The 20,257-nt window shown below is 68.9% G+C and overlaps 9 protein-coding genes across 9 annotated transcripts; 5 read left to right on the top strand and 4 right to left on the bottom strand.

Annotated features, from left to right (window-relative positions):
- Positions 1–98: 98 nt before the first annotated feature.
- FA09DRAFT_328380 (hypothetical protein) lies at positions 99–881 on the bottom strand. The gene is made up of 4 exons (XM_025741748.1): positions 771–881; positions 591–711; positions 479–535; positions 99–417 (listed from the first exon to the last, which is right to left on the bottom strand). Exons 1-4 carry the CDS (start codon positions 855–857, stop codon positions 320–322), a joined length of 363 nt encoding a protein of 120 aa, XP_025599852.1. The 5' UTR covers positions 858–881; the 3' UTR covers positions 99–319.
- A 644-nt stretch (positions 882–1,525) lies between these two features.
- FA09DRAFT_328379 (hypothetical protein) lies at positions 1,526–3,232 on the top strand. Its single transcript, XM_025741747.1, has 4 exons — positions 1,526–2,349; positions 2,406–2,584; positions 2,636–2,844; positions 2,901–3,232. Exons 1-4 carry the CDS (start codon positions 1,608–1,610, stop codon positions 3,196–3,198), a joined length of 1,428 nt encoding a protein of 475 aa, XP_025599851.1. The 5' UTR covers positions 1,526–1,607; the 3' UTR covers positions 3,199–3,232.
- A 354-nt stretch (positions 3,233–3,586) lies between these two features.
- Positions 3,587–6,719, top strand: FA09DRAFT_315958 (RhoGAP-domain-containing protein). The gene is made up of 3 exons (XM_025740827.1): positions 3,587–4,511; positions 4,572–4,772; positions 4,826–6,719. Exons 1-3 carry the CDS (start codon positions 3,700–3,702, stop codon positions 6,603–6,605), a joined length of 2,793 nt encoding a protein of 930 aa, XP_025599850.1. The 5' UTR covers positions 3,587–3,699; the 3' UTR covers positions 6,606–6,719.
- Positions 6,720–6,850: 131 nt separating this feature from the next.
- Positions 6,851–8,831, bottom strand: FA09DRAFT_315954 (kinase-like protein; the record flags this gene model as incomplete). The annotated part of the gene is made up of 6 exons (XM_025740826.1): positions 8,159–8,831; positions 7,984–8,022; positions 7,775–7,929; positions 7,591–7,712; positions 7,357–7,481; positions 6,851–7,300 (listed from the first exon to the last, which is right to left on the bottom strand). Exons 1-6 carry the CDS (start codon positions 8,495–8,497, stop codon positions 6,851–6,853), a joined length of 1,230 nt encoding a protein of 409 aa, XP_025599849.1. The 5' UTR covers positions 8,498–8,831.
- A 514-nt stretch (positions 8,832–9,345) lies between these two features.
- On the top strand, positions 9,346–12,029 carry FA09DRAFT_328376 (hypothetical protein). The gene is made up of 5 exons (XM_025741746.1): positions 9,346–10,061; positions 10,121–10,721; positions 10,778–11,726; positions 11,777–11,906; positions 11,962–12,029. Exons 1-5 carry the CDS (start codon positions 9,605–9,607, stop codon positions 11,967–11,969), a joined length of 2,145 nt encoding a protein of 714 aa, XP_025599848.1. The 5' UTR covers positions 9,346–9,604; the 3' UTR covers positions 11,970–12,029.
- Positions 12,030–12,288: 259 nt separating this feature from the next.
- Positions 12,289–12,928, top strand: FA09DRAFT_295120 (RNA-binding domain-containing protein; the record flags this gene model as incomplete). The annotated part of the gene is made up of 2 exons (XM_025740106.1): positions 12,289–12,535; positions 12,822–12,928. 2 exons carry the CDS (start codon positions 12,289–12,291, stop codon positions 12,926–12,928), a joined length of 354 nt encoding a protein of 117 aa, XP_025599847.1.
- Positions 12,929–13,157: 229 nt separating this feature from the next.
- FA09DRAFT_359005 (hypothetical protein) lies at positions 13,158–14,516 on the bottom strand. The gene is made up of 4 exons (XM_025745040.1): positions 14,083–14,516; positions 13,916–14,032; positions 13,382–13,864; positions 13,158–13,328 (listed from the first exon to the last, which is right to left on the bottom strand). The coding sequence occupies exons 1-4, from the start codon at positions 14,422–14,424 to the stop codon at positions 13,188–13,190; spliced, it is 1,083 nt and encodes a 360-aa protein (XP_025599846.1). The 5' UTR covers positions 14,425–14,516; the 3' UTR covers positions 13,158–13,187.
- Positions 14,517–14,721: 205 nt separating this feature from the next.
- FA09DRAFT_294949 (Thioesterase/thiol ester dehydrase-isomerase) lies at positions 14,722–15,488 on the top strand (the record flags this gene model as incomplete). Its single annotated transcript, XM_025740098.1, has 4 exons — positions 14,722–14,990; positions 15,136–15,206; positions 15,259–15,375; positions 15,424–15,488. The coding sequence occupies 4 exons, from the start codon at positions 14,722–14,724 to the stop codon at positions 15,486–15,488; spliced, it is 522 nt and encodes a 173-aa protein (XP_025599845.1).
- Positions 15,479–19,952, bottom strand: FA09DRAFT_328371 (P-loop containing nucleoside triphosphate hydrolase protein). The gene is made up of 2 exons (XM_025741745.1): positions 18,182–19,952; positions 15,479–18,047 (listed from the first exon to the last, which is right to left on the bottom strand). Exons 1-2 carry the CDS (start codon positions 19,824–19,826, stop codon positions 15,499–15,501), a joined length of 4,194 nt encoding a protein of 1,397 aa, XP_025599844.1. The 5' UTR covers positions 19,827–19,952; the 3' UTR covers positions 15,479–15,498.
- Positions 19,953–20,257: the final 305 nt, after the last annotated feature.

The following is a 20,257-nucleotide window of genomic DNA, read 5'->3' as shown; positions in this document are numbered from 1 at the left end:
GCGCATCCGCGCCCAGCACCGCTTTGCCAGCCCGGCGCCTCTTCAGACGCACCTCGCGGTCCGCCTGCGCACGGACCCTGGCTGCGCACCGCAGACATGCTCACGCCTTTGTCTTCTGCATGCTCTCACCCGCAAGCCATCCGCCTCATGCTGTGGTCTACAGCGCCTCACGGCCCGGCTCACAAAGCCGCGGCGCGTGTGCGGTTCCGGCACGGCGCTGCAAGCTCTGCCGGGCTCTTCTCGCAGGGTTATCCCAGTCACCCGTGCTCTGTGCACGCAGTTGATTTCCTCCATGCCTCCCTGTCTGCCGCACATGCCATCACTTTGTCATGTCGTGGCCCCAGTTGGCGAGGCTCTTGAAGCTCTTCGTCTCGCGCAGCTCGGCCTCGCTCTTCTTGTCCTTGAGCTGCGACTCCTCTGGGCGCCGGCAGGGCATGTCAGCAGACGCAAGGCGTCCCAAGACCCGATAGGCACTCACGGGCCAGGTGGCGCTTGCAGTACGAGGCGACCTTGCGCATGTGGGCCAGGTCCTCGTCTGGAGCGCCGCAGTGTCAGCCGCTGCTGCAACGCCCGCTGCGCACGGCACGCACCCGTGTACTTGCTCGGGTCCTTCTTCGGGTTACGCTGAAGGATGTCAACGATCTTTCGTCCACTTTGATGTCCTACGCTCTCATCGCCGTCGCCCCAGCCGGCGCCCTGCGAGTCCTCCGTCTGGCGGCGCGTGCGGGTCAGCCAGCCGCGCTTGGCCGCCTCCGCTGCAGCCGGCTCACCTCAAGCCACGCCTCGAGCTCCTTGACGGACATGTTCACATACTCGTTGAACTCCTCGATGACGGTGTCGTCAGACTTGCCTGGCATGATGTCGCTTGGGGATGCTTGGAGGTGGGGTGGTGGTGGTGAGAGGCTGGGCACGAGGCCCATCCGGTGCCCGTCTCAAGCTTCTCAGGCTGTGTCAGCTGCAGCACCTGCTGCGTCTGCCGAGCGGCTGCTTCGGCCTGCGAGCTGTGTCTCTGCCGTTGCATGGGGCATCAAAGCGGCAAGCGGCGCTTTCCCCCGCACAGCAGCGCAGCTGGGCAGAGCAGCCGCTCAGGGCCGCATGACGCACGCGTGTGGACCCTGCGCCTTGATCGGCGTTGGCGCGTGACCACCGCTCGCCCTCACGTAAGACGCCGTTGCCGACAGCGCTGCAAGCCGTCGGCCGTTGCGGCGACCCGAGAAGTCTGGATGCACCACCTCCGCAAGTGGCTCGCCTGTTGCGACCACCACCCACCAAGCAGCATGGCCCGCATGGTGTCCCGCACCGCCGCAAAGCGCGCCGCCGCAGCCATGCACACCTCGCCGGCGCCACAGGGCCCGCCGGCGCGCCAGGGCCGAACGCACAGCCCGCCCGACGCAGATGCTGCAGCTGGCACACCGAGCAAGCGCACTCGCCGCAGCAGTCCGGCGTCGGGCAGCGCTGCGCCTGCCGCGGCTGGGACGGCGGCGGGCAAGCGGCCAATGGCCGTCACGCGAGCTCGCGAGGGCGTCGAAGGCGCTGGCGATGCAGACGCGCTTCCTTGGCCTGTGCCAGCAACGGCGCTGGCGCAGGGGCGCTGCTTTATCGCCCGCATGGCTGCCGTCGCCAAGGCCTGCCATGCGGCCGATCCAGCAGGGCCGAGCCCGATCCTGCTGCTGCCCGACAAGGACGCCGACGGCCTGTCTGCCGGCGCCATCCTCCACCGCACGCTCCTCCGCGTGTACGGCGTGCCCGACGCCGCGATCCGGGTGCACCACGTCGGCAGAGGTGCCAGCCCCGGAAGCGCGGCAGAGCGCGAGGCAATGGCGGCCTCTCAAGCTCGCTGGATCGTCGTCCTCGACCAGGGCAGCCGCCACGGGCCGGGCTTGACAGTCGCAGCGGAGCGAGGCTGGGAGTGGGACGATTCGGAGGCGCCCGAAGAGCAAGCGCGGCGAGAGATGTCCGACGTCGAGCCCCGCGTGCGCAGTCTCATCATCGACCACCACCACCTGGCGTCCGGCGAAGTTGGGCCCAAGGGCGCGCTCATGCTCAACGCATGCGCGTACGAGCCGGTGGCAACGTCGGCGCTCCTGACGTGGTGCATATGCCGGCCTCTTTGGACGGCAGCGGAGAGCGATGCCGTAGCTGGGCCCTCGCAAAGCCAGCTCGCTGGCGGGCTTGTGGCCCACACGGAGAGCGAAGCGCAGGCCGCCCTCGACTATCTGGCCCTGATCGGCACGTGTGGCGACCTCGGCGTGCAGGTCAAGTGGGCGCCCCCGTGGCCGGACCTCGAGCCAGAGCTGAAGCGCTGCACCCGCAAGCGCATCGGCGAGATCGTCAGTGCGATCAATGCGCGTGCGTACGCAGCGGCACAGACATACGGCTGCACGCTGATGCCCAGTCTCGTCCAGCACGTCGCTCGCCGCGGTTCGACGTCTCGAGCGCGTACCTCTCTCTCCTGACAAGCACAGGCGCCGCCGATGTGCTGGACCCACAAGCGAACAGGCACGCCGCCGGACTGATGGAAGCACGGAGCGAAGTGGCAGCGCAGGTGGCCCGCTTCTCCCACACTGCCCCCAAGTTCTCCAAGGCGAGTGGCACGAGCTGCTCTCGCGGGGCTTCGTGCTGACTCAAGATGCAGGACGGGCGCATCGCCCTCCTCACCATCTCGACGCCCTACCAGGTGCATCCCAGCATCGCCACACGCTGGGCCGGCAGCCTGCGCGGCGCCAAGAAGCTCGAAGGGGTGTTCTGTGCGAACGTAGGCTACGCAGCCGACCCGCCGGCCTCGGATGGCGGCCAGCGTCCGGTCCACTTCAGCGGCCGTGTAGCAAAAGCTGCCAGAGATCGGTGAGTCCGCTCGCAGTGTAGTCTCTTGTCTCTGCCGACTGACTCGGCTTTCCCAGTGGTGAGGACCCTTCGCTCATCGAGCTGCTGCACTCGTACGCCTCCAGGGATGCCACGTTCCTGCAGGACCTCTGCGAAGAGGAGGGAGTGGACCATACGAGCGCGCTGAGCTTTGCCCGGGGACATCGACAGGCCAGCGGCGGCATCATGCCCGCATCCTTCTGGGAGCGCTTCACGCTGCTCATGGGCATCGGCGAGCGGCCGTCGCCGGACCCGAGCGCCTCGAGCCCGCGCAAGCGAAGCAGCGCTGCGCCGACGCAGAACAACAAGCTGACGAGCTACTTCAAGCGCACCTGAGTGCTGCCCCCATTATACCCCACCTTCATCGACCATTGTGCTCTGTGATGTGTGGCTATTGTCGAGACGCGACACTGCTTCCAGCAAAGCGCGCAGTCCTCCGTGCCGCGTGTCGGCGGTCTGAGCGGAGCGGCATTGCTGGGACCAGCGGCTGAAGTGCCGAGCGGGTCGAGAGGTGCAGTCGGAGAATATTGAGGGTGTCCTGTGAGGTTTCCGCTGCGCCGGCGGGCAGAGCAAGAGGCACAGCTGGAGCGGGAGCGCGCAGAGGGAAGTCGCCAGCGCGCCCACGGGGGCGGTCGCGCCCTTTCCACAACGGCAGCACGGCGGCTCGTGCGCGAAAGCAACGCTAAGGCTCGGCCCTGGCGCCGCGCTGCATGCCTGCCTCCCACCCTCACACTCCCGCCCACCTCGACCCGCCCCACCGCCTGGCACAAAGCCTCACCACTCCTCCGCTCCTCTGAGCCTGCTGCTTCGCTCCTTCGGCGGCTGTGCAGCTGCAGCATGGCCGACGAGTCGCTGCGCGCCGCCGCCGCCGCGGCGCGGCCGACCCCGCCGCCGACTCGCTTCGGCATGCTCGCCTCGTACTTTCGCGGGGCGCCGCGCAGCGACGAGCTGGCGCAGAGTGCCGGCAGCACCAAGGCACATCCCGCAGCGAGCTCAGACCAGCAGGCGGACACGTCGCGCCGGGACGTCTCTGGGCCCATCACGGCACCGGGCGGCTGGGGCGCCCTCCTCACCTGGCGCGGCGCACCGCCGATCGACTCAGCAGCGGCGGACGAGGCAAGCACAGCGTCGCACAAGGATGCAGAGACGTCTGCCCATGCCCATCTGGCTGAGACAACCGACGTGCGGCGAGACACGCGCTCCCACTCGGGCACTCAGCCGCGCCGATCTCGCGCGGCCATCCCGTTCAGCAGGGACAGCACCTCGGACGCTGCGCTCGGACACTTCGGCAGCGGCACCGCTACGGCACTGCCGCACGAAGCCAGGGACAGACAGGCCGTTGCGCCGCACATGATCCCTCAAACAGATCAGCTGGCCGCCAAGCTGGCGGAAGCTGCAAGCCCCGCCGTTGTCGCAGGCGACGCACCCACGCCGGCGTATGCGACCCTGTCGCGCCTGTCGAAGAGACCGTCGTTCGCCCCGATGCACCATGTCGATGAGGCGCAAGGCGTGCGGAGGCCTTCTGGGCAAGCGCCGCGCGCAGTCGACGCGACCGTATGGCGCGACGAGTGGACGGCAGAGAAGGAGGCACACGAGAAGATCGACGAGGTCGTGCGGTTGTGCATCAGTCAGGCCGGGCTTGACTGGGAGTGAGTGCCGCGCTACTCGCGCATGCTTGCCAGAGCTGACGAGACGCGTTCCGATGTCAGGCTTCGCCCGCTCGTCGTTCTGAGCGTCGCCTCGCTGCCGGATCAGCGCCGCGTGGACTACGATGCGCTGCTCGAGCGCCTTCTTGCCGCGCTGAGCCTCTATGTTGAGTCGGAGTACTCGGTCGTGCTGCTCGCTGCCGGCGGCAAGCACCGGCCCGCCTGGAGCTGGATCTGGAAGGCGCACCGCATCATCGACCGGAAGTGAGTGACGCGCGTCCCCTGGCTAGTCTCGAGCTGATCCGCGTGCCGAGCAGATACCGCAAGAACCTCAAGAAGCTGTACATCGTTCATCCAACGCTTTTCACGCGCACGCTCGTGCAGTTCGTCTCGAAGGGCTCGTACTTCGTCTCGCCCAAGTTCGCGCGCAAGATTGTGCAATGTGCCAGCCTGTCTGAGCTGGCCAGCCACGTGCCGCTGTCGCAGATCGAGCTTCCGCCGGAGGTGCTGGTGCACGATCTGAGCCTGTCCGACGGGCTGCAGACCCGCAACGCGGCCGAAGAGGGCGAGCAGAGATCGACAGCCATCTTTGGCGTGCCGCTCGACCAGCTGATGGGCCCTGTCGGCGAGCGCGACACCCTGCCACGCGTTGTGCGGGACTGCGTAGAAGCTCTGCGCCACGACGTCGGCCCCACAGGACAGGGCATCTCGGGCCTCGACACTGATGGCATCTTCCGCCGCTCGCCGTCGTCGGTGCTCCTCCGCGCGGCTCAGACTGCCTACGACGGCGGCCATCCCGTCGTGCTCGCTCGGTACGGAGACATGCATCTCCCGGCGGCGCTTCTCAAGACGTATCTGCGCGAGCTGCCACCCATCTTTCCATCGGAGCTGTACCCGCTCATCAGCGCGTGTCCGTCGCCTTTCGCTGCCGAGGAAGAGGCGCTCCAGTTCATAAGACAGCGCATCCTGCCCGCCGTGCAGCCGCCGTGCAATCTGCTGCTGCTCGGGTATGTCATCGAGCTGATGCACGATGTCGCCGCCCGCTCAAGCCGCAACCGGATGGACGCTGCAAATTTGGCAACCGTGCTGGCGCCCAATCTGGTGCGCAGCAGCGATCCGCTTCGCGATATTGCCATCTGCCGCGTAGACGGCCTGCAGTCGCGCGACACGTCGACCAAGAGTCAGCTGGAGAAGCGCGGCTCGGCGTCGACCGGTCCCACCACCCTCGGCACTGTGCTGCGCTTGTGCATCGAGCGCGCGTACGAGCTCTTCGAGCAGGTTGCTTCCGAGCCACCCACGCTGCCTCGCCATGACCTGTCTGAGGGCCCCAACGAGCCGGGTGCCCAGGCGAGCAGCACCATCGCCGATGCGGTGTTGAGGCGCGCCCGCGCCACCACGTCATCGTCGCTCGGTACCGTCTCCGCGTCTTCCTCGGCACAGAGCTCGCCGACGCTGGAGAGGCCGCCGTGGCTAAAGTCGGGCACCGTCTCGCCCGTTCTGCCTGCATCGCCGCAGCCCGTGCCGACAGCGCTGGCCAGCACAAGCACCGCCACTCGAGCATCCGCATCAGCAGAGAGGCCCGCGTCTTCCACAGACGCGCTGACTTCGCCAGCGTCGCGAAAGACTGCACGAAGCATCGTCGGAACGACCGGCGACAGCACGACACACCGCGCATCACGCTTCTCAGGCACACTCGGCAGGAGCTCGTCGACGTCGCTGCGCCTCACGAGCGCGCGTCTCCAGTCGTCTGGCAGCATTCGCAGTCCCAGCTCGCCTGCTGCAGCGTCCGGCGCCACGTTTGCCGCCGTCAGCCCCTCTGCTAGCGCCACAGACATCTGCCAGCTGCTGGGCTCCACGTCCGGCGTTGCTCTGGCCGGCATCAGTGCCTCGGGCTCCTTTACTGGGGGCCCGCGCATTGTCTCGGGTCCGGGACCTGCCGGGGCGGCGACGGCGCCTGAGCCGCGAGCGATCGCCAGTGGCCATGCGGCCGGAGCTGCTCTAGGCGATGCGCCTGCCACGCCAATGCGCCTTCATGCTCCGACGGCGCCACGTCCGCTTTCCGAAGTCGTCGAGGCGGCGGATGCCACCGGATCATGACGCCGCCGCCACCTACTCACCTAGCTGTTTCCTCCCTTCCTGTCACCATCTGTCACCTTTCACATGTTACCCCGCGCGAGCCTCACGCGCACGTCATGAGGTATCGGGTTCATTCGCTCTCGATCACGCGCGGAGCAGCCGAAGCGGCAGCGTAGCGTGCGCGCGGCGAGAGAGGCCCTGACGGTCGCAGACCGCTCGTGTGTGCGCCTCTAGTGAGATGTCGGAAGTGTGCCCGCTCGGCCGCTCTACACGAGCGTCTGCACCCACGCCTTGAGGTCCACCTTGTCTCGCTCGGATTCGACGACGAACGGATGTGTCGTGAGGTCCTTCGGACTCGGACGGAGGACCGGGTCCTTCAGCAGACACGTGTCGACGAACGTCTCGAGGCTGTGCGGGAAGCCGCCGTCGGCCGGCAGGCGGGGCGGCGGCTCGTTGACGATGTGCTGCAACAGATCGAGGATGCTCATCTGTGCCCCCGTGCCCTCCAGCGAGACACCGGCCCGCGCTCCGCCCTGGCCCGCTCGCCGTGAAGGATTTGTGGGCGAGAGCGTGCCCCGCAGCTCCTCCGGCACCTCGTCGTCCGATTCTGAAGCCTCGGCAAAGGGGAAGCGCCCCAGCACCAGCTCGATGACCGAGATGCCGAGCGACCACACGTCCGACTTGACGCTGTACTGATCGCCCTGGATCCGTTCGGGCTACGAGGGAGCGCTTGAGCGCGAGCGCGCGAAGCTGAGCAGGCCGGCAGACTCACACTCATGTACGTGCTGGTGCCCACGAACGTGTCCGCGATGGAGTTGATGAGCTCGCCCGACACGCCAAAGTCGCAGATCTTGATCTGCCCTTGCCCGTTGACCAGAATGTTGCTCGGCTTGACGTCTGACGGCCAGACGGCGTCAGGCACCGAGTCGAAGGCATGTGTCACCCGCCACGCCCAGCACCACTCGGCCTACTGCAGCACCCCAGCGATCGGACGGCGGCTACTCACCGCGATGGATGATGCGGTGCACGTCGTACAGATATGTGAGGCCTTGCACGACAACGACCACGATCCTGCCGACGACGTCGACCGGCACCGGGCCCCACTTCTTGTAGATATTGTCGAGCGACCTGGTCGATGCGCATCAGCCTCGCTCCGCAGCGCGCGCACCACAGGCCCCGCATGCGCTCACCCCTTGTCCATGAACTCCATGCACATGCAGATGTGCGGCTCGGAGATGTAGGCGCCGTAGAAGGACACGATGTATTTTGAGTTGCACTCGTGCAGGATCTGCAGCTCGCGCAATATTTGCTTGCGCACCGTGGGCTTGGCGTCGATGAAGACGACCTGGCGCGCAGGCCTCAGCACGGCTCAGAGCGCATCGACAAGGACGCGACTCACCTTCTTGGCCATGGTGGTGGCGCTCTTCTCGTGCAGCACCTGCGTTATAGCACGCGTAAGTATAGAGCCACGCAGCATGCGGTACCCGCAACCTGATGCGCGCGCTCCCAGCTCCATCAAAGCGGCGCGATGCTCTCTCTCTCGCCAGCCTGCCGCTGCCAGCCGCGCTGCTCACCTTGGTCACCGTGCCGCTGTTGCCGCTGCCGAGCTCGCTCAGGTGCTTGAGGTCCTCATTCTTTAGATCGAGCTTGTACTCGATGCCGAGCTCGAGGTTGGCCAGCTGCTCGGACAGCTTGTTGTGGTAGTTGGCGCCGCTCGCCGGGTCGATGGCCGAGCCGGCGCCGCCGCGCAGCGCCAGCGACGCCGACGAGCCCGACGCAAGGGCCGAGGGCAGCGCCGAGCCCGATGCGCGGCCCGAAGCAGCACCCGCCGTGCTCTGCGGCGAGGGCGTGGAGAGCGGCGACTCGGCCAGCGCCAGGCCCTTAAAGTTGCGCTTCTTGCGGATCGACGCCATCACGAACGCGGCGCACGAGGGTTCACGCGAGCAGCCGCGGCACCGGCAGAGAGGCAGAGACGACGCTGCAGCACGCGGCACAGTTGAGACCCAAGACGGTCGGCGACTGGCGTGGCGCACAAGCGGCAGTCACAGCACAGGCCGGCAGCGGAAGCAGGCCGGGGCAGAGCAAGGGCAGCAGGCGGCGCGACACGGGCCGTGCGGTGGGCGGGCACCGCGCAGCGGGATGCTGTGCGGCTGGGCGAAGGTGCCAGCTGCTACTGCTGTGTGTCGAAGGAGCGGTGTCGTCGACGGGGCGCACGCGAGGCAGCGAGCAGGAGGAGGTGGTGCTGGTGCTGCAACAGGCCAGAGGCCGGGCTGCGCCGCGCGCGGCACGCACGCGAGCCGGCCCGCCTGCTGCTGCTGCGCCAGCGAAACGCGGCCAGCATCGCAGCGGCAGCACAGCTTGCGCCGCGACGGCGCGCGGGCGGCTCCGCACAGCAAGCCGCACTGCCGCACAGCGCCGGCGGCGTGCTGCTCCCACGAGCCTCGGCACCGAAGCGAGCGCCACACCGTCGCAAGGACGCAACCGTCACCGCCAGCCGGCCGCGCCGCAGAGACATCAGCTGGGCCTGCTCACATGCAGCATCTGCAGTCGCAGCGGCAGGCGATGCTACTCCACGTTGTCCGCGCCGAGGAATGGCGCCCGGGATGCGGCGAGGGCCAGGAGCAGCAGCGTTCCCACGCGGGCGCCGCGGACTCCGCGGCGCGCGCCAGGCCCTGCTGAGGCTGACTTGACCACGACGGACGTGCGCAGCGGCGCGGCCTTGCGTTGCACCCTGCCTCCGTCCCCTCAACCTCGCCGCCCAGCCGTGCACTCTCGCCGACCTTGCACCTGCGCGCTGCTGCCAGCTCAGTGCGCCGCAGAACTCCTGCCAGCTGCAGCGCAACGCACCCGACCTCTCGCCCGCTGCTGGAGCTGCTGCACGGCGGCGTGCGCGGGTCCGAGGCCTGCCTGCTCTGCAGGAGCGCAGCGAGGCACAGCTGCACTTCGCCCCTCCGCACCTTGGCAGCGCAGCCCGCTCGGGTGGCTGATACGCTCGTGTCCGCACCGCGGCAGCTCAGACCATGTCCTCCGCTCCCACCGCGCCAGACGGCGAGTACGACCCCTATGCTCCCGTGCAGTGGGCCGAGTCTTCCAGCGAGCAGCACGGGCAGCGGCCGCAGCAGCAGCGGCAGGCGCCGCAGCCGGAGCGCAGCGAATCGCAGCGGCATCCGCACGCCCAGGAGCAGGTGCCGCCGCGCCGCCCTCCTGGGCAGTCCGCAACCGCGAGCACGTCTCGGCGCACGCCGCCCACGACCGCCCTGCCGGCGCACGCTTCCATCGACGTGCCAGAGGAGCCGGCGTTTGGCGGACGGCCATTCGCCGAGGCGCATCGCCTGCGCAATGCGCGCGATCCGCCGACAGACGCGTCGTCTGAGCAGCAGCGTGATCACGAAGAAGAACAGGACCTGTACAGCATCCTGAACGTCCCGAATGACGCAAGCAGCGAGGCCATCCGCGAGGCCTGGCGCAGCGTCGCCGGTGAGTGAGAGCTCGTCCGGCACGCGCGTGTACTCAGGCTAATGCAGACTGAGCCCCAGTCATGCTTCACCCCGACAAGCAGCCCACGCCGGCTCTCAAGACACGCGCCGAGTCGCAGTTCCGCGCAGCACAGCGCGCCTACGAGGTGCTCTCCGACCCCGAGACGCGCGCGGTGTACGACGCTCTGGGCCATCGGGGCCTGACGCACTCGTGGGCCCTGACAACGACGCGCGGGACGAGTCCGCAGGACTTGATGCGGGAGCTGGAGCAGGCGAGCATGCGCAAGGCCGCAGAAGACGCAGAGGCGCTGGTGAAGAACAAGAGCGACGTCGAGATGCGCATCGACGCCTCGACGCTCTTCTGCGACGCCGCGCGCGTGCCGAGAATCGACCCGCAGGCGCCCGCCACGTTCGGCGACCGCTTCCACCGCGTCGGCACGACGCAGCTCAGCGCGCGGCACGGCTTCGACGTGCCCCTCACGCAGCACACGAGTGCCAATGTCGCCGCGCAGATGGTCAGCCGCGGCCGCGTGGGCGGCGGCAACCTAGTCGGCACCATCAAGACTCAGTGGCGCCCGCAGCTCTGGACGGAGCTGACGGCCACGGCGATCCGCCCGCACATGGGCTCGCTGAAGGCGCAGTGGGACGTCAGCCAGCAAACGTGAGTCAGGCGGGTGCGAGAAGCCGTGCGAAGCCGTCGCTCAACGCCTGTCGCAGCTTCTTTGCATTGGCAGCGTCGCAGCAGACGCTTGCTGCGCCTCCAGTCATCGCGCTGACGTATGGCCAGCGGCTGAGTCCCTCGGCGCCGCTCATGGGCTTCACGTCGTTCAAGACGGGACACTACACGCTCGGCGCATGGGGCGCGGCGCTTCCGCTCATGGCACGCGAGCCGCCGTCGATCTCAGTCGGCATGACGTCGCAGGACGGCGCCGACTCTGGCTGGACCGTCCAGTCGTCGCTAGCTCTGCAGAATCAGGGCCTCTCGGTGAACTGGGCGCGCCGCGTCGCACTGCTGGGCGGAGCGCGCATTAGCACGGGCCTCGACTTTGGCACCGCGTCGGGCGTGGAGGCCTTCTTCAACACCGAGCGGCGCATCACAGAAACGCTTCGCGTGACGGTGGGCGTCTCGACTGGGCTGCCGCGGGGCGGCGTGACGCTCAACATCAAGGCCAACCGCCTGGGTCAGAAGGTCTCGGTGCCCATCCTGATGGCGCCCGAGTATCGCTCGGACGTCGTCGGCGCATGCATCGTCCTGCCAGTACTTGGCTTCGTCGCGCTGGAGCACCTGTACCTCCGGCCGGCGAAGCGAGCACGGATCACCGACCGCCTGCGTACGCTGCGCGAGAAGAACCGCGACGTGATCGTGGAGCGCCGCGTTGCTGCCCAGGAGGCGCAGGAGGTCATGTTCGCCAGCACGCGGACCAAGGCGCGCCGAGCGTGGCAGCAGGGCGGCCTCGTCGTGCTCGAGGCGTGGTACGGCCGCCGCCAGCACTTTCCGCAGGCGACGGACGGCGACCCGCAGGCTCTGTATGAAAGCGTATGGGAGCACGCCGCGGCCGATCAGTCGCCAGCCAGTGCGCTCGAGGGTGATGTGTGGGACGTGCGAGTGCCGCTCCAGGCGCTCATCAGCAAAGGCCAGCTGCTTGTGCCGGGCGGGCGGGCAAAGGTGCGTCTTGCGCTGGGCCTCTGCAGCGACCAGCTACTGACGACCCGCAGTCGTCGCTGCTCGGCTTCTACGACCCGTGCATGGGCGAGCGCAAGCACCTCTTTGTCCGCTACAGCTTCCGCGGGCGGATGCACGAGACCATCGTGGGCGACACGGAGGAGTTCGCGGCGCCGCTGCGCGGTGCGTGCTGCCGGTCGTGCGCTCCCGCTCGCGCGAGACTGACTTGCCCTCGCAGACCCCTAGCGATGACCTGCACGCACTTTGACTCCTCGCACTGCGCAATGCCACCACTTGATCAGCCGCATCGGCCGTTGGGAGCGCTGCAGAGCCGGGGGGAGAGGCTGGCAAGGGAGCGCCGATCACGTGACCGCGGCTCGGCGGCGCCTCGAGAAGGTCGCGCAAGGTGGGCCGGCGCAGCGCGTTGCTTCTTACCACCACCACATCCTCGCTCACTTCTGCTTCTGCGCCAGCCGGGCTCGCTCGCTTCTGTGCTTGTCTGCGCACGACCCTTTCTGCTGCCGAGCCTGCGTTTCCGGCCTATCCGCCTAGCGCGCCGCCCGCCATGTCGGCCCAGGCCGAGTCGCAGCAGCAGTCGCGCATCCTCTTCATCAAGAACCTCAACTATGGCGTGACGGGCGCGGACCTGTACAAGCTCTTCGGCAGCTACGGCGCCATCCGCCAGGTGCGCCTGGGCGACGTGGCGGGCAAGACGCGCGGCACTGCGTTTGTCGTCTTCGACGAGATCGGCGATGCGAAGAGTGCGTTGGACCACCTCAATGGCTTCCACCTGATGGAGCGGTACATTGTCGGTGAGTAGAACGGGCTGCGAGAGCTCTCCTGCGCTGTCGAGAGTCCGATCTATCCGCATGGAGAGGTGGCGCGCGCGCCCGGCGCCAGTGACGGTCCGGCGACGAGGTGGTGGCAGCACCGCTCTCCGTGCAGGGGCTCGGCGCCACCGGTGCCAGCTCATGGGAGCACAGCTGTCCCAATCACGCACTTCTCGTCTTCGTGGCATGCAGTGGAGCCTCTCGCGACCGGCGCTTGCTTGCTTGCCGAGCAGTGGAGCGGCAGCTGATTGCTGACGCTTGCTCCCAGTCCTCTACCACATGCCTGCGCGCGCCAGCGCCAAGGCCGACCTTGCCGCGAGGGAAGCTCAGCTGGCCGAGCTGAAGCGCAAGCATGAGATCGCCGAGGCTGCATAGCTCGGCCACCCGCTCTCTGCCGCTGGCCGCTGCGAGCTCGGCAGGGCTGCGCTGCACGCCCGACGCTCCACTGCCCCGCCAACATACCCAAAATGCCCGGCGACCTGCGCCTGCGAGGCTGCCGACGACATGCACGCGCGAGACTGGCGCTGGGAGCGCACACCCAGCGGCGATACCGCGCTGCGCCACGCATCAGCACGCCCCATCTCCACGCCGCCTGGGCGCTCGCCTTGCCTCGCCATCACATGTAGCATTACAATCATACACTGCGCCTCCATTTGGCCCGCACCATCTCCCACGGCAGCCGCCAGCCGCGGCCCTGCGCGTGCAGCTGCATCGATGCGTCAAAGACGTTGAACTGCGCCGCCTCGAGGCGGGTGAGATAGTGGCGTGCTTGGATCTGCGTGGGGGTGTGAGCGTGGCGCACCGGCGCTCTGGCGCGACCGAACGCACCGCATTCATGAGCGGGCCAAGCGCCAGCTCGGGCAGCTTTCCGCCGTCGAGCTGGGCAATGGCCGTCCGCGCGCTGATGAGATAGTCGTTGGCGCGCGTGGCAGTGTCGAAGACGGCGTCGGTAAGGCCGGGCGCCTGTGGTCCGAGGCGGTAGACCTCCTCCTCGACGACACCGTGCGCGTGCGCATACTCGCGCGGCAGTGCCAGCCGCCGCTGCGTGCTCAGAGCGCTGCGTGAGGCGCGGCCGGACTGCGGTATTGGCGCCTGGGACTGCGCCGTGAAGCCGGCCGAGTGCGGCAGCGATGCGAGCAGCGTGGAGAGGCCGATGGCCTTGCCCAGATGCGAGAAGATCTCGTCGAGCTCGGGCGCGGAGAGGGCCACCAGGTTGAGGGACAGGTAGAGCAGGCGCGACGACGTGCGCTCGGCGTACATCTCGATGTCGGCGAGCAGCGGCGGCACGCTCGGCGCGGCGACGTCCTCCTCCTGTGGCGGGCGTCAGTCTGCGGCGCTGGGGCTGCTGCGGTTGCCACGCACCCGTGCATCGACGATGCGCAGAAAGTGGTCCTCGACAAGGCCGCCGCCGCGCAGCACAGCAGGGTCGTGGATCGCCGCACGCAGGGCCTCGAGCGTGGGATGCGGCGAGGGCTTGTTCTGGCGGAATGCGTCAGTAGAAGTGCGGGGCGACGAGTAGGCGCACGCACATCGAATGCGCCGCGCACGGCATCACGCCACCAGCCCACGCGGATGCGCCCGAGCGTCTCGTTGCTGACGTTGTCCTTGATCGTCGCCGTCTCGACGTTGAAGGCGCGCAGTGCGAGGTAGTGCGGGCGCAGCGCCGCCGGGTAGAAGGCTGCTGCCAGATGCGCCGGGTGGTCCGACGTGCGCACCAGCGCCGCCGTGGCTGCCTCGGGTGTGAGGCCGGGCTTGGCGGCTGCCGCGCTGCTGCTCGCTCTGCTGCTGCCTCGAACGGCACATGGCCGGCCGGTCGGCGCGGTACGGCGCAGCAGGCCGCCGCTGGCCCGCAGCGCAGCGCGAGGCGGCATGTGGTGTGTGGGCAGAGCGACTGTGCGATGCGGCTTGTGCTGCTGCGTAGGAAGAGACCAGGCCAAAGGAGACAGGCGAGGCGGTTGTAGATGAGAGACAAGGAGGCCGACGTCGAGCCACCCGTGGCTTACTCCACCTCGCGAGCGGCTCCGCTGCGCCTTCTTCTCGCACGGCACGCTTACGGCCGCCGCGGCGTGGGTCCGAGCGGGAGGCGCGCCCTCGGAGCAGCTCTGGTGCGCGCCGGCATCCTTCCTCCCGACCCGCTCCTGCACATCCTCTGTTGCGCCCCTGCCGCCATGCCGGAGCCTGCCGTGCTCGTCTTTGTGCGCCGCGTCGCGACGGCGTTCCAGCGCGCCGGCGGCCACGACGCCAACTGCTTCCCCTCGCTGCGCATCCTCGCCGCGCGCCCCGGCCTCGTGCGCGCCTCGGTGCGCATCCGCAGCGAGAACCTGAACCGCCTCGGCACGCTGCACGGCGGCGCCATCTGCAGCCTCACCGACACGCTCGGCAGCCTGGCGCTTGCCAGCCGCGGCCTGTACTCGACGGGCGTCAGCACGGACATCAAGTGAGTGGGTGTCTGATGGGCGGTAGCGTGGCGTGAGACGTGCGGCAGTGCGGCAGTATGCGCGCATCAATGGCGCATGACGCAGCAGCCGCAGCCGCCTGTGCTGCTGCATGTCTCCGGCCGACTGCTGATCATGTGCGCTCAGCACGACGTTTGTCAAGGCCGGCGGCACCACCGGCGACGAGGTGCATGTCGTCGGCACCGTCGTCAGCCTCGGTGCGTAGGATCGTCTGTGCGCGCCCGCCTTGCTGCTCACGCCCACCGGCAGGCAAGACACTGGCCACGACGCGCATCGAGCTGCGCCATCCCGTCAGCGATGCGCTGCTGGCCTTTGGCTCGCACACAAAGTTCATCGGCAAGGCGGCCGGGCATCCGGAGAACGTCAGTGAGTAGCGTGCTGCAGCGCTCCTGGCACCCGCTGAGCTCGCAGCAGAGTTCGACGAGAGCGGCGAGCGTGTCATCGAGGGCAAGGCGGTGGAGGAGTGGGGCGAAGACTAGCGCTGCATTGCTATGGAAGGTTCGTCACCCAGCGCCCGTTGACGAGAGTCTGCGTCGCCTTGGTCGGCGGCAGCTCCCAGCCGGGCCCCGCGTTGCGCTCCTCGGGCTCTGCCGCCGGCCCGGTGCCGTAGCTCGGCACGAGGACGATGTCGCGCTGCGTCTGGTCCGTCTTGGCGGCGGCGAGCAGCGCAGCAGTGCCGCCGGACGGCTCAGCGGGCTTTGCGAAGCTGCACAGCGGGCGCGCCAGGCTCTGCAGCCACGCGGGGTTGATGCGCGTGACGGTGCGCAGCCACACCTTGCCGGCCGCAGCGCCCGCCGAGCCGCGGTAGAGCTCGTCGAAGATGAGCCACGGCGGCGGCGGTCCGTGGAAGAGCGCCGAGCTGGGGTGCACGAAGCACGCCTGTCCGGGCGCCGAGCGGACGAGGTACGCCACGCCGCGCGTCGACGCGAGCTTTGCACCGCGCCGCACCTGCAGCGAGTACTGCCGGCCGGCCTCGGTCGACTCGTCGGCAAGAGAGCCCAGCATCGCCGCCGCCTCGGGCACCAGGTCCGCGCGCACGGCGACTTGGTCGACGTACGCCGAGGCCAGCAGCTGGCGCAGCACCTTGAGCTGCGTCTCGCTCGGCGGCGGCAGCTGGGGGTCCTCGAGGCAGCGCAGGTCCGTGCCCGGCGCCGCGCGCGACTTGACGATGGCGCCAAGCTGCGCACGCAGCTTGTGGATCTCCTGCATCGCCTTGGGCCGCAGGAAGTTGCGCTCGCAGAACGACGTGCCGCCCTGCTCGTACTCGTACGCGCCAACGGCCGCGAGCAGGCGGAATGTGTCGCTGCTGCCGCCGCCAAGCGCACTGAAGGCGCTCATCGCAGTGAAGTAGCGCTTGCGGCGTTCCTTGTTGGCCTCTTGCTGGCGGAGCGCTTCGCTGCGCAGGCCAGAGGCCTCGGGCGGCAGGGTGTCTTCGTCGTCCGCTGCGCCCGACAGTGCCTGTTCGCGCACGAAAGGGTCGCCAACGCTCAGCGCGGACACGAGCGCAATCACGTACGGCAGGCAGCCGTGCTGCTGGCCCTGCACAAGCAGCTTGGCGAAGCGCGGCGAGAGCGGAAAGAGGCTCATCGCCTGGCCGAGCTCGGTGGCGCGCGCGGCTTGCGTCTTGCGCGCCGTGTCGGCCATCTCGAGCGCGCCCAGACGGACGAGCGTGCGCTCGGCGCGCCGCAGCGCCGCGCGGTCCGGCGGCGTGGGGAAGGGAAAGTTGGCCACCGAGTCGAGGTGCATTGCGTGCATCTGCAGCACGAGGCCCTCGACGGGCGTGCGCAGGATCTCGGGCACTGCAAACTGCGGCAGCGTGTCCTCGAAGATGGCGCTCGAGTACAGGCGGTAGCAGTGGCCCGGGCCTGTGCGGCCCGCGCGGCCAGAGCGCTGCGACGCACTCGCCTTGCTGATCCAGCGCACGTCGAAGCTCTGCACGCCCGTCGCCGCGTCGTAGCTGCGCTCCTTGGAGCGGCCGCAGTCGACGACGTACGTGATGCCGGGGATGGTGAGCGACGTCTCGGCGACGTTGGTCGCGACGACGCACAGCCGCGTGCCCTCTGGCGGCGCGGCAAAGACGCGCATCTGCCGCTCGCTCGGCAGGAGCGAGTAGAGGGGCAGGATGTGCAGCGGCACGTCGGAGTCGTCCTTGAGGTGCTCGGGCAGGTCTGCATCGTGGTCCGCCGGCGCGGCGTCGTCGTCCGAGTCGAGGGCGTCGGGGTCGTCGGGCGCATCTGCGGCGTCGCCATCGACATCGAGCGCCAGCGTGTCGGGTCCGGCGTCCTGCTGGCCGAGGTCCATCTCTTCCGCCTCGACGTCTCCGTCGCGCGCGCCAAACTCGATGAGGTCCTCGCGCCCGTCGTCGGCGTGCGCGGCGGTGCGCAGGTGCGTGCGTGCGCGCTTGCGCTCCTCGATGGCGCGGCGGCCGAAGCGTGCCTCGAGCCGCTTGCACATCGTCGCGATCTCCTGCTGGCCGGTGAGGAAGATGAGAATGCCACCGGCCGGCAGGCGCGCGTGGATCTTGATGGCCTTCTTCGTTGCCTCGTCGACGTAATCGTGCTTCGTGCGGCGCGCAAAGTGCACCGTCACCGGGTGCTGCCGTGCTTCGACGTTGATAATCGGCGGCGGCTGCGGGAAGAGCGTCGTGTTCTCGGCAAAGTCGGACACGCGCAGCGTGGCGCTCATGATGACGAGGCGCAGCGGCCGCGCGCCCTGCTCGCCGTCGATCCAGCGCTGCGCGCGCAGCGGCACGACGCGCGACAGCACGCCGATGAGCACGTCGGTGTTGGTGCTGCGCTCGTGCGCCTCGTCGACGAGCACGACGCTGTAGCGGCTGAGCAGAAAGTCGCTCGCCAGCTCGCGCAGCAGCACGCCGTCGGTCATGAACTTGATGCTCGTCGACGGCGACACGGTTGCGTCGTAGCGGATCTGGTGCGACACGCGCGACGCGGGCAGTGCCAGCTCGGCGCCGACGCGTGCGGCCATGGACAGGGCGGCGACTCGCCGCGGCTGTGTCACGCCGATCATGCCGGGATTGCCTGCCAAGGAATGAGAAGTCAACACTTGCGGCGGCCAACACTGGCAGAGCGGAAGAGCCAAGACTGTCCGGCGCCCGGCCGGGGGGGGGGGGGGGGGGGGGGGGGGGTGGGGCACCACTGCTTGCGCAACTCACTGCTGCCGGGGCTGCCGAAGCCCGCCTCGTAGAGGAACTGCGGCACCTGCGTCGTCTTGCCTGAGCCCGTCTCACCGCACAGCACCGTCACGGGGTTCTCGAGGATCGTGCGTGTGATGAGGTCCTCCTCGCGCATGACGGGCAGCTGCAGCCGCGACTCTTGGATCGCCGGGTCGCGCGTGACGGCGACGGCATTGGCCGAGCCGCCCTCCCGCGACTCCTCGAAGTAGCGCGTGGCAAACGGCGACAGCGGAGCGATGGCGCCGCCGAGCGGGCCGCGGGCGACGCCGTCCTGCGGGCCGAGGTCGCCGACGCGCTGCACGAGGCCCTGCACCGGCGTCGGGCCGACGTAGGGGCCGTCTGCGGCATCAGCCGAGGTAGGTGTCCCAGGTGCGAGGCCCATCTCGGCGCGTGCCCAGTCCTTGAAGCCCGATGCGCGCTCGGTGTTGTGCTTGCGCGCTGCTTTTGGGCGCAGTGGCCGGGATGAGGAGGATCCCGACGCAGAGGACGAGGACGATGACTCTGCGTCTGATGCCTCGCGAGCGTCGTCCGCCCCGCCAGCCTCGTCCTCGCTCGCAAAGCCGAGCCATGCGGGGCTGCCTGGGCTCTCTTCCTCTTCGGTCGCAGACGCGCCGCTGCTCTCGGCGTCTGCCGCGGCATCCATCTCTGGGACCCACATGCCGCGCCGGCGCATCGCCTCGCGGAAGATGGCGTCTTCCTCCTCGTCCGTCTCGCCCGCCGCAGAGCCGCCACCAGCCTCAGACCCCTCCTCGTCCGAGAACTCGTCCGAGCCAGCATCGCCGGCATCTTCGTCTGCGCCCGGCCACTGGATGCCCCGCGCCTTCATCGCGGCCTCCAGCACATCGTCGGCGACGTCCTCCTCGCCCCCAGAGCTCTCGCTGCTGTCGAAGCTGCTCTCGGACGGCGAGGGCGTGGGTGTCTTGCGCCGCCGCCGGGCCCGCTTGCGCATCGGCGGCGGTGGCGCCGCTAGCGCAGATCCGAGCGCTGCAGAAGCCGCCACTGAAGGGCCAGCAACAGGAGCCTCGTCCACCGCGGCAGCAGCGGCGGCAGGCGGTGCCTCCTCTGCCTGCGGCGCAGCGAAGCGGGCGGCGACGACCTGGATGCGCGCGCGCCGGGCCGGATCCTCGAGCTGCTCGCCCTCAGGCCGATTCACGCTGCCCTCGGCCATGTCGTCGAGGTCTGCGTCGCGCTCGTCTTCGGTGCTCGCCTCGCGGTGCCGCCGCTTGCGGTCCGCCTTGCGCTCGAGGCCCTCGAGGCGCTGCTTGCCGCTGAGCGCGCGGCCCGTGCCGAGCGTCGCGGCCGACAGCAGCGCCGCGCGGTCGCCCACCTCTGCCGAGCTGCTCTCGAGCTTGCGCAGCAGCTCGCCCTTGCGCTCCTTTTGCAGCCCGCGCGCGATGAAGGCGTCGAGGCGCTTGCGCTTCTTGGCGCTCATGCCAGCCGGCGCTCCGAGCGCCGCCCTTCGCGCGGCCATCTCTTCGCGCTGGCGCGCAGCGGCCTCATCGTCGATGAGCGGCGCATTCGGGTCCAGCGTCGTCTCGGAGTGCGGCCGCTTGCCCTTGTGCGTGCGCCCGCCGACGGTCGAGCGGCGCGCGGCGGCGTTGTAGCGCTCGCGCTGCGGCGCCATGCCAGCAAAATCTAGACGAGGAGATGCGGGGCGGCAGATGTGCGGGAGTGGACGCGGACAAGAGTGAAGGCGGCGATGGCGAGCGGGTGGTAGTGATGCGGTAGAGGCGGTGGTGGAAGCTCGGCGAGGGGAAGGCGAGAAGCTCGGGCACAAAGTCGCGGCTCGCACTTTTTTGGTCGGCGCTTGCGGCGCGCTTCTCGCACGAGACGTCGGCCTCTGCCCGCGCCGCTGTAACATTTTCCTCCACCTGACTGCCCTGCAGGGTCAAAAGCCTATGCCTCCAGCACCTGGAGCTCTTTGGCAGAGCCTAAAGTCCTGCGCAGAGTGGCACTGTTGCCAGCAGCATGGCCCAAAGCCCCAACCCTATTGCCAGCCTCTCATGTAACTCTGACCCTAAAGATTTCATGACATGTGCAGCACCAAGTACAAGT

The sequence above is a fragment of the Tilletiopsis washingtonensis genome (assembly GCF_003144115.1).
Source record: "Tilletiopsis washingtonensis strain MCA 4186 unplaced genomic scaffold FA09scaffold_5, whole genome shotgun sequence".
NCBI classification, from domain to species: Eukaryota; Fungi; Basidiomycota; class Exobasidiomycetes; order Entylomatales; genus Tilletiopsis; species Tilletiopsis washingtonensis.
This window is presented reverse-complemented; position numbering and strand designations above follow the sequence as displayed.

Bases quoted from the DNA above. Each gene is read 5' to 3' on its own strand.
- FA09DRAFT_359005 (XM_025745040.1), bottom strand. From the start codon at position 14,424: ATGCCGCCTCGCGCTGCGCTGCGGGCCAGCGGCGGCCTGCTGCGCCGT. The intron at 13,865-13,915 runs GTGCGTGGCAAC...CGCCCGCCACAG, and splicing joins TGCGCATCGTCGATGCACGG to GAGGAGGACGTCGCCGCGCC. The intron at 13,329-13,381 runs GTGCGTTCGGTC...ACCCCCACGCAG, and splicing joins TTGGCCCGCTCATGAATGCG to ATCCAAGCACGCCACTATCT.
- FA09DRAFT_328380 (XM_025741748.1), bottom strand. From the start codon at position 857: ATGCCAGGCAAGTCTGACGACACCGTCATCGAGGAGTTCAACGAGTAT. The intron at 712-770 runs GTGAGCCGGCTG...ACGCGCCGCCAG, and splicing joins AGCTCGAGGCGTGGCTTGAG to ACGGAGGACTCGCAGGGCGC. The intron at 418-478 runs GTGAGTGCCTAT...GCCGGCGCCCAG, and splicing joins CTGCAAGCGCCACCTGGCCC to AGGAGTCGCAGCTCAAGGAC.
- FA09DRAFT_328379 (XM_025741747.1), top strand. From the start codon at position 1,608: ATGGCTGCCGTCGCCAAGGCCTGCCATGCGGCCGATCCAGCAGGGCCG. The intron at 2,585-2,635 runs GCGAGTGGCACG...CTCAAGATGCAG, and splicing joins CTGCCCCCAAGTTCTCCAAG to GACGGGCGCATCGCCCTCCT. The intron at 2,845-2,900 runs GTGAGTCCGCTC...CGGCTTTCCCAG, and splicing joins GCAAAAGCTGCCAGAGATCG to TGGTGAGGACCCTTCGCTCA.
- FA09DRAFT_315958 (XM_025740827.1), top strand. From the start codon at position 3,700: ATGGCCGACGAGTCGCTGCGCGCCGCCGCCGCCGCGGCGCGGCCGACC. The intron at 4,512-4,571 runs GTGAGTGCCGCG...TTCCGATGTCAG, and splicing joins CAGGCCGGGCTTGACTGGGA to GCTTCGCCCGCTCGTCGTTC. The intron at 4,773-4,825 runs GTGAGTGACGCG...CGTGCCGAGCAG, and splicing joins CACCGCATCATCGACCGGAA to ATACCGCAAGAACCTCAAGA.
- FA09DRAFT_328371 (XM_025741745.1), bottom strand. From the start codon at position 19,826: ATGGCGCCGCAGCGCGAGCGCTACAACGCCGCCGCGCGCCGCTCGACC. The intron at 18,048-18,181 runs GTGAGTTGCGCA...ATTCCTTGGCAG, and splicing joins CTTCGGCAGCCCCGGCAGCA to GCAATCCCGGCATGATCGGC.
- FA09DRAFT_328376 (XM_025741746.1), top strand. From the start codon at position 9,605: ATGTCCTCCGCTCCCACCGCGCCAGACGGCGAGTACGACCCCTATGCT. The intron at 10,062-10,120 runs GTGAGTGAGAGC...ACTGAGCCCCAG, and splicing joins GGCCTGGCGCAGCGTCGCCG to TCATGCTTCACCCCGACAAG. The intron at 11,727-11,776 runs GTGCGTCTTGCG...GACGACCCGCAG, and splicing joins TGCCGGGCGGGCGGGCAAAG to TCGTCGCTGCTCGGCTTCTA.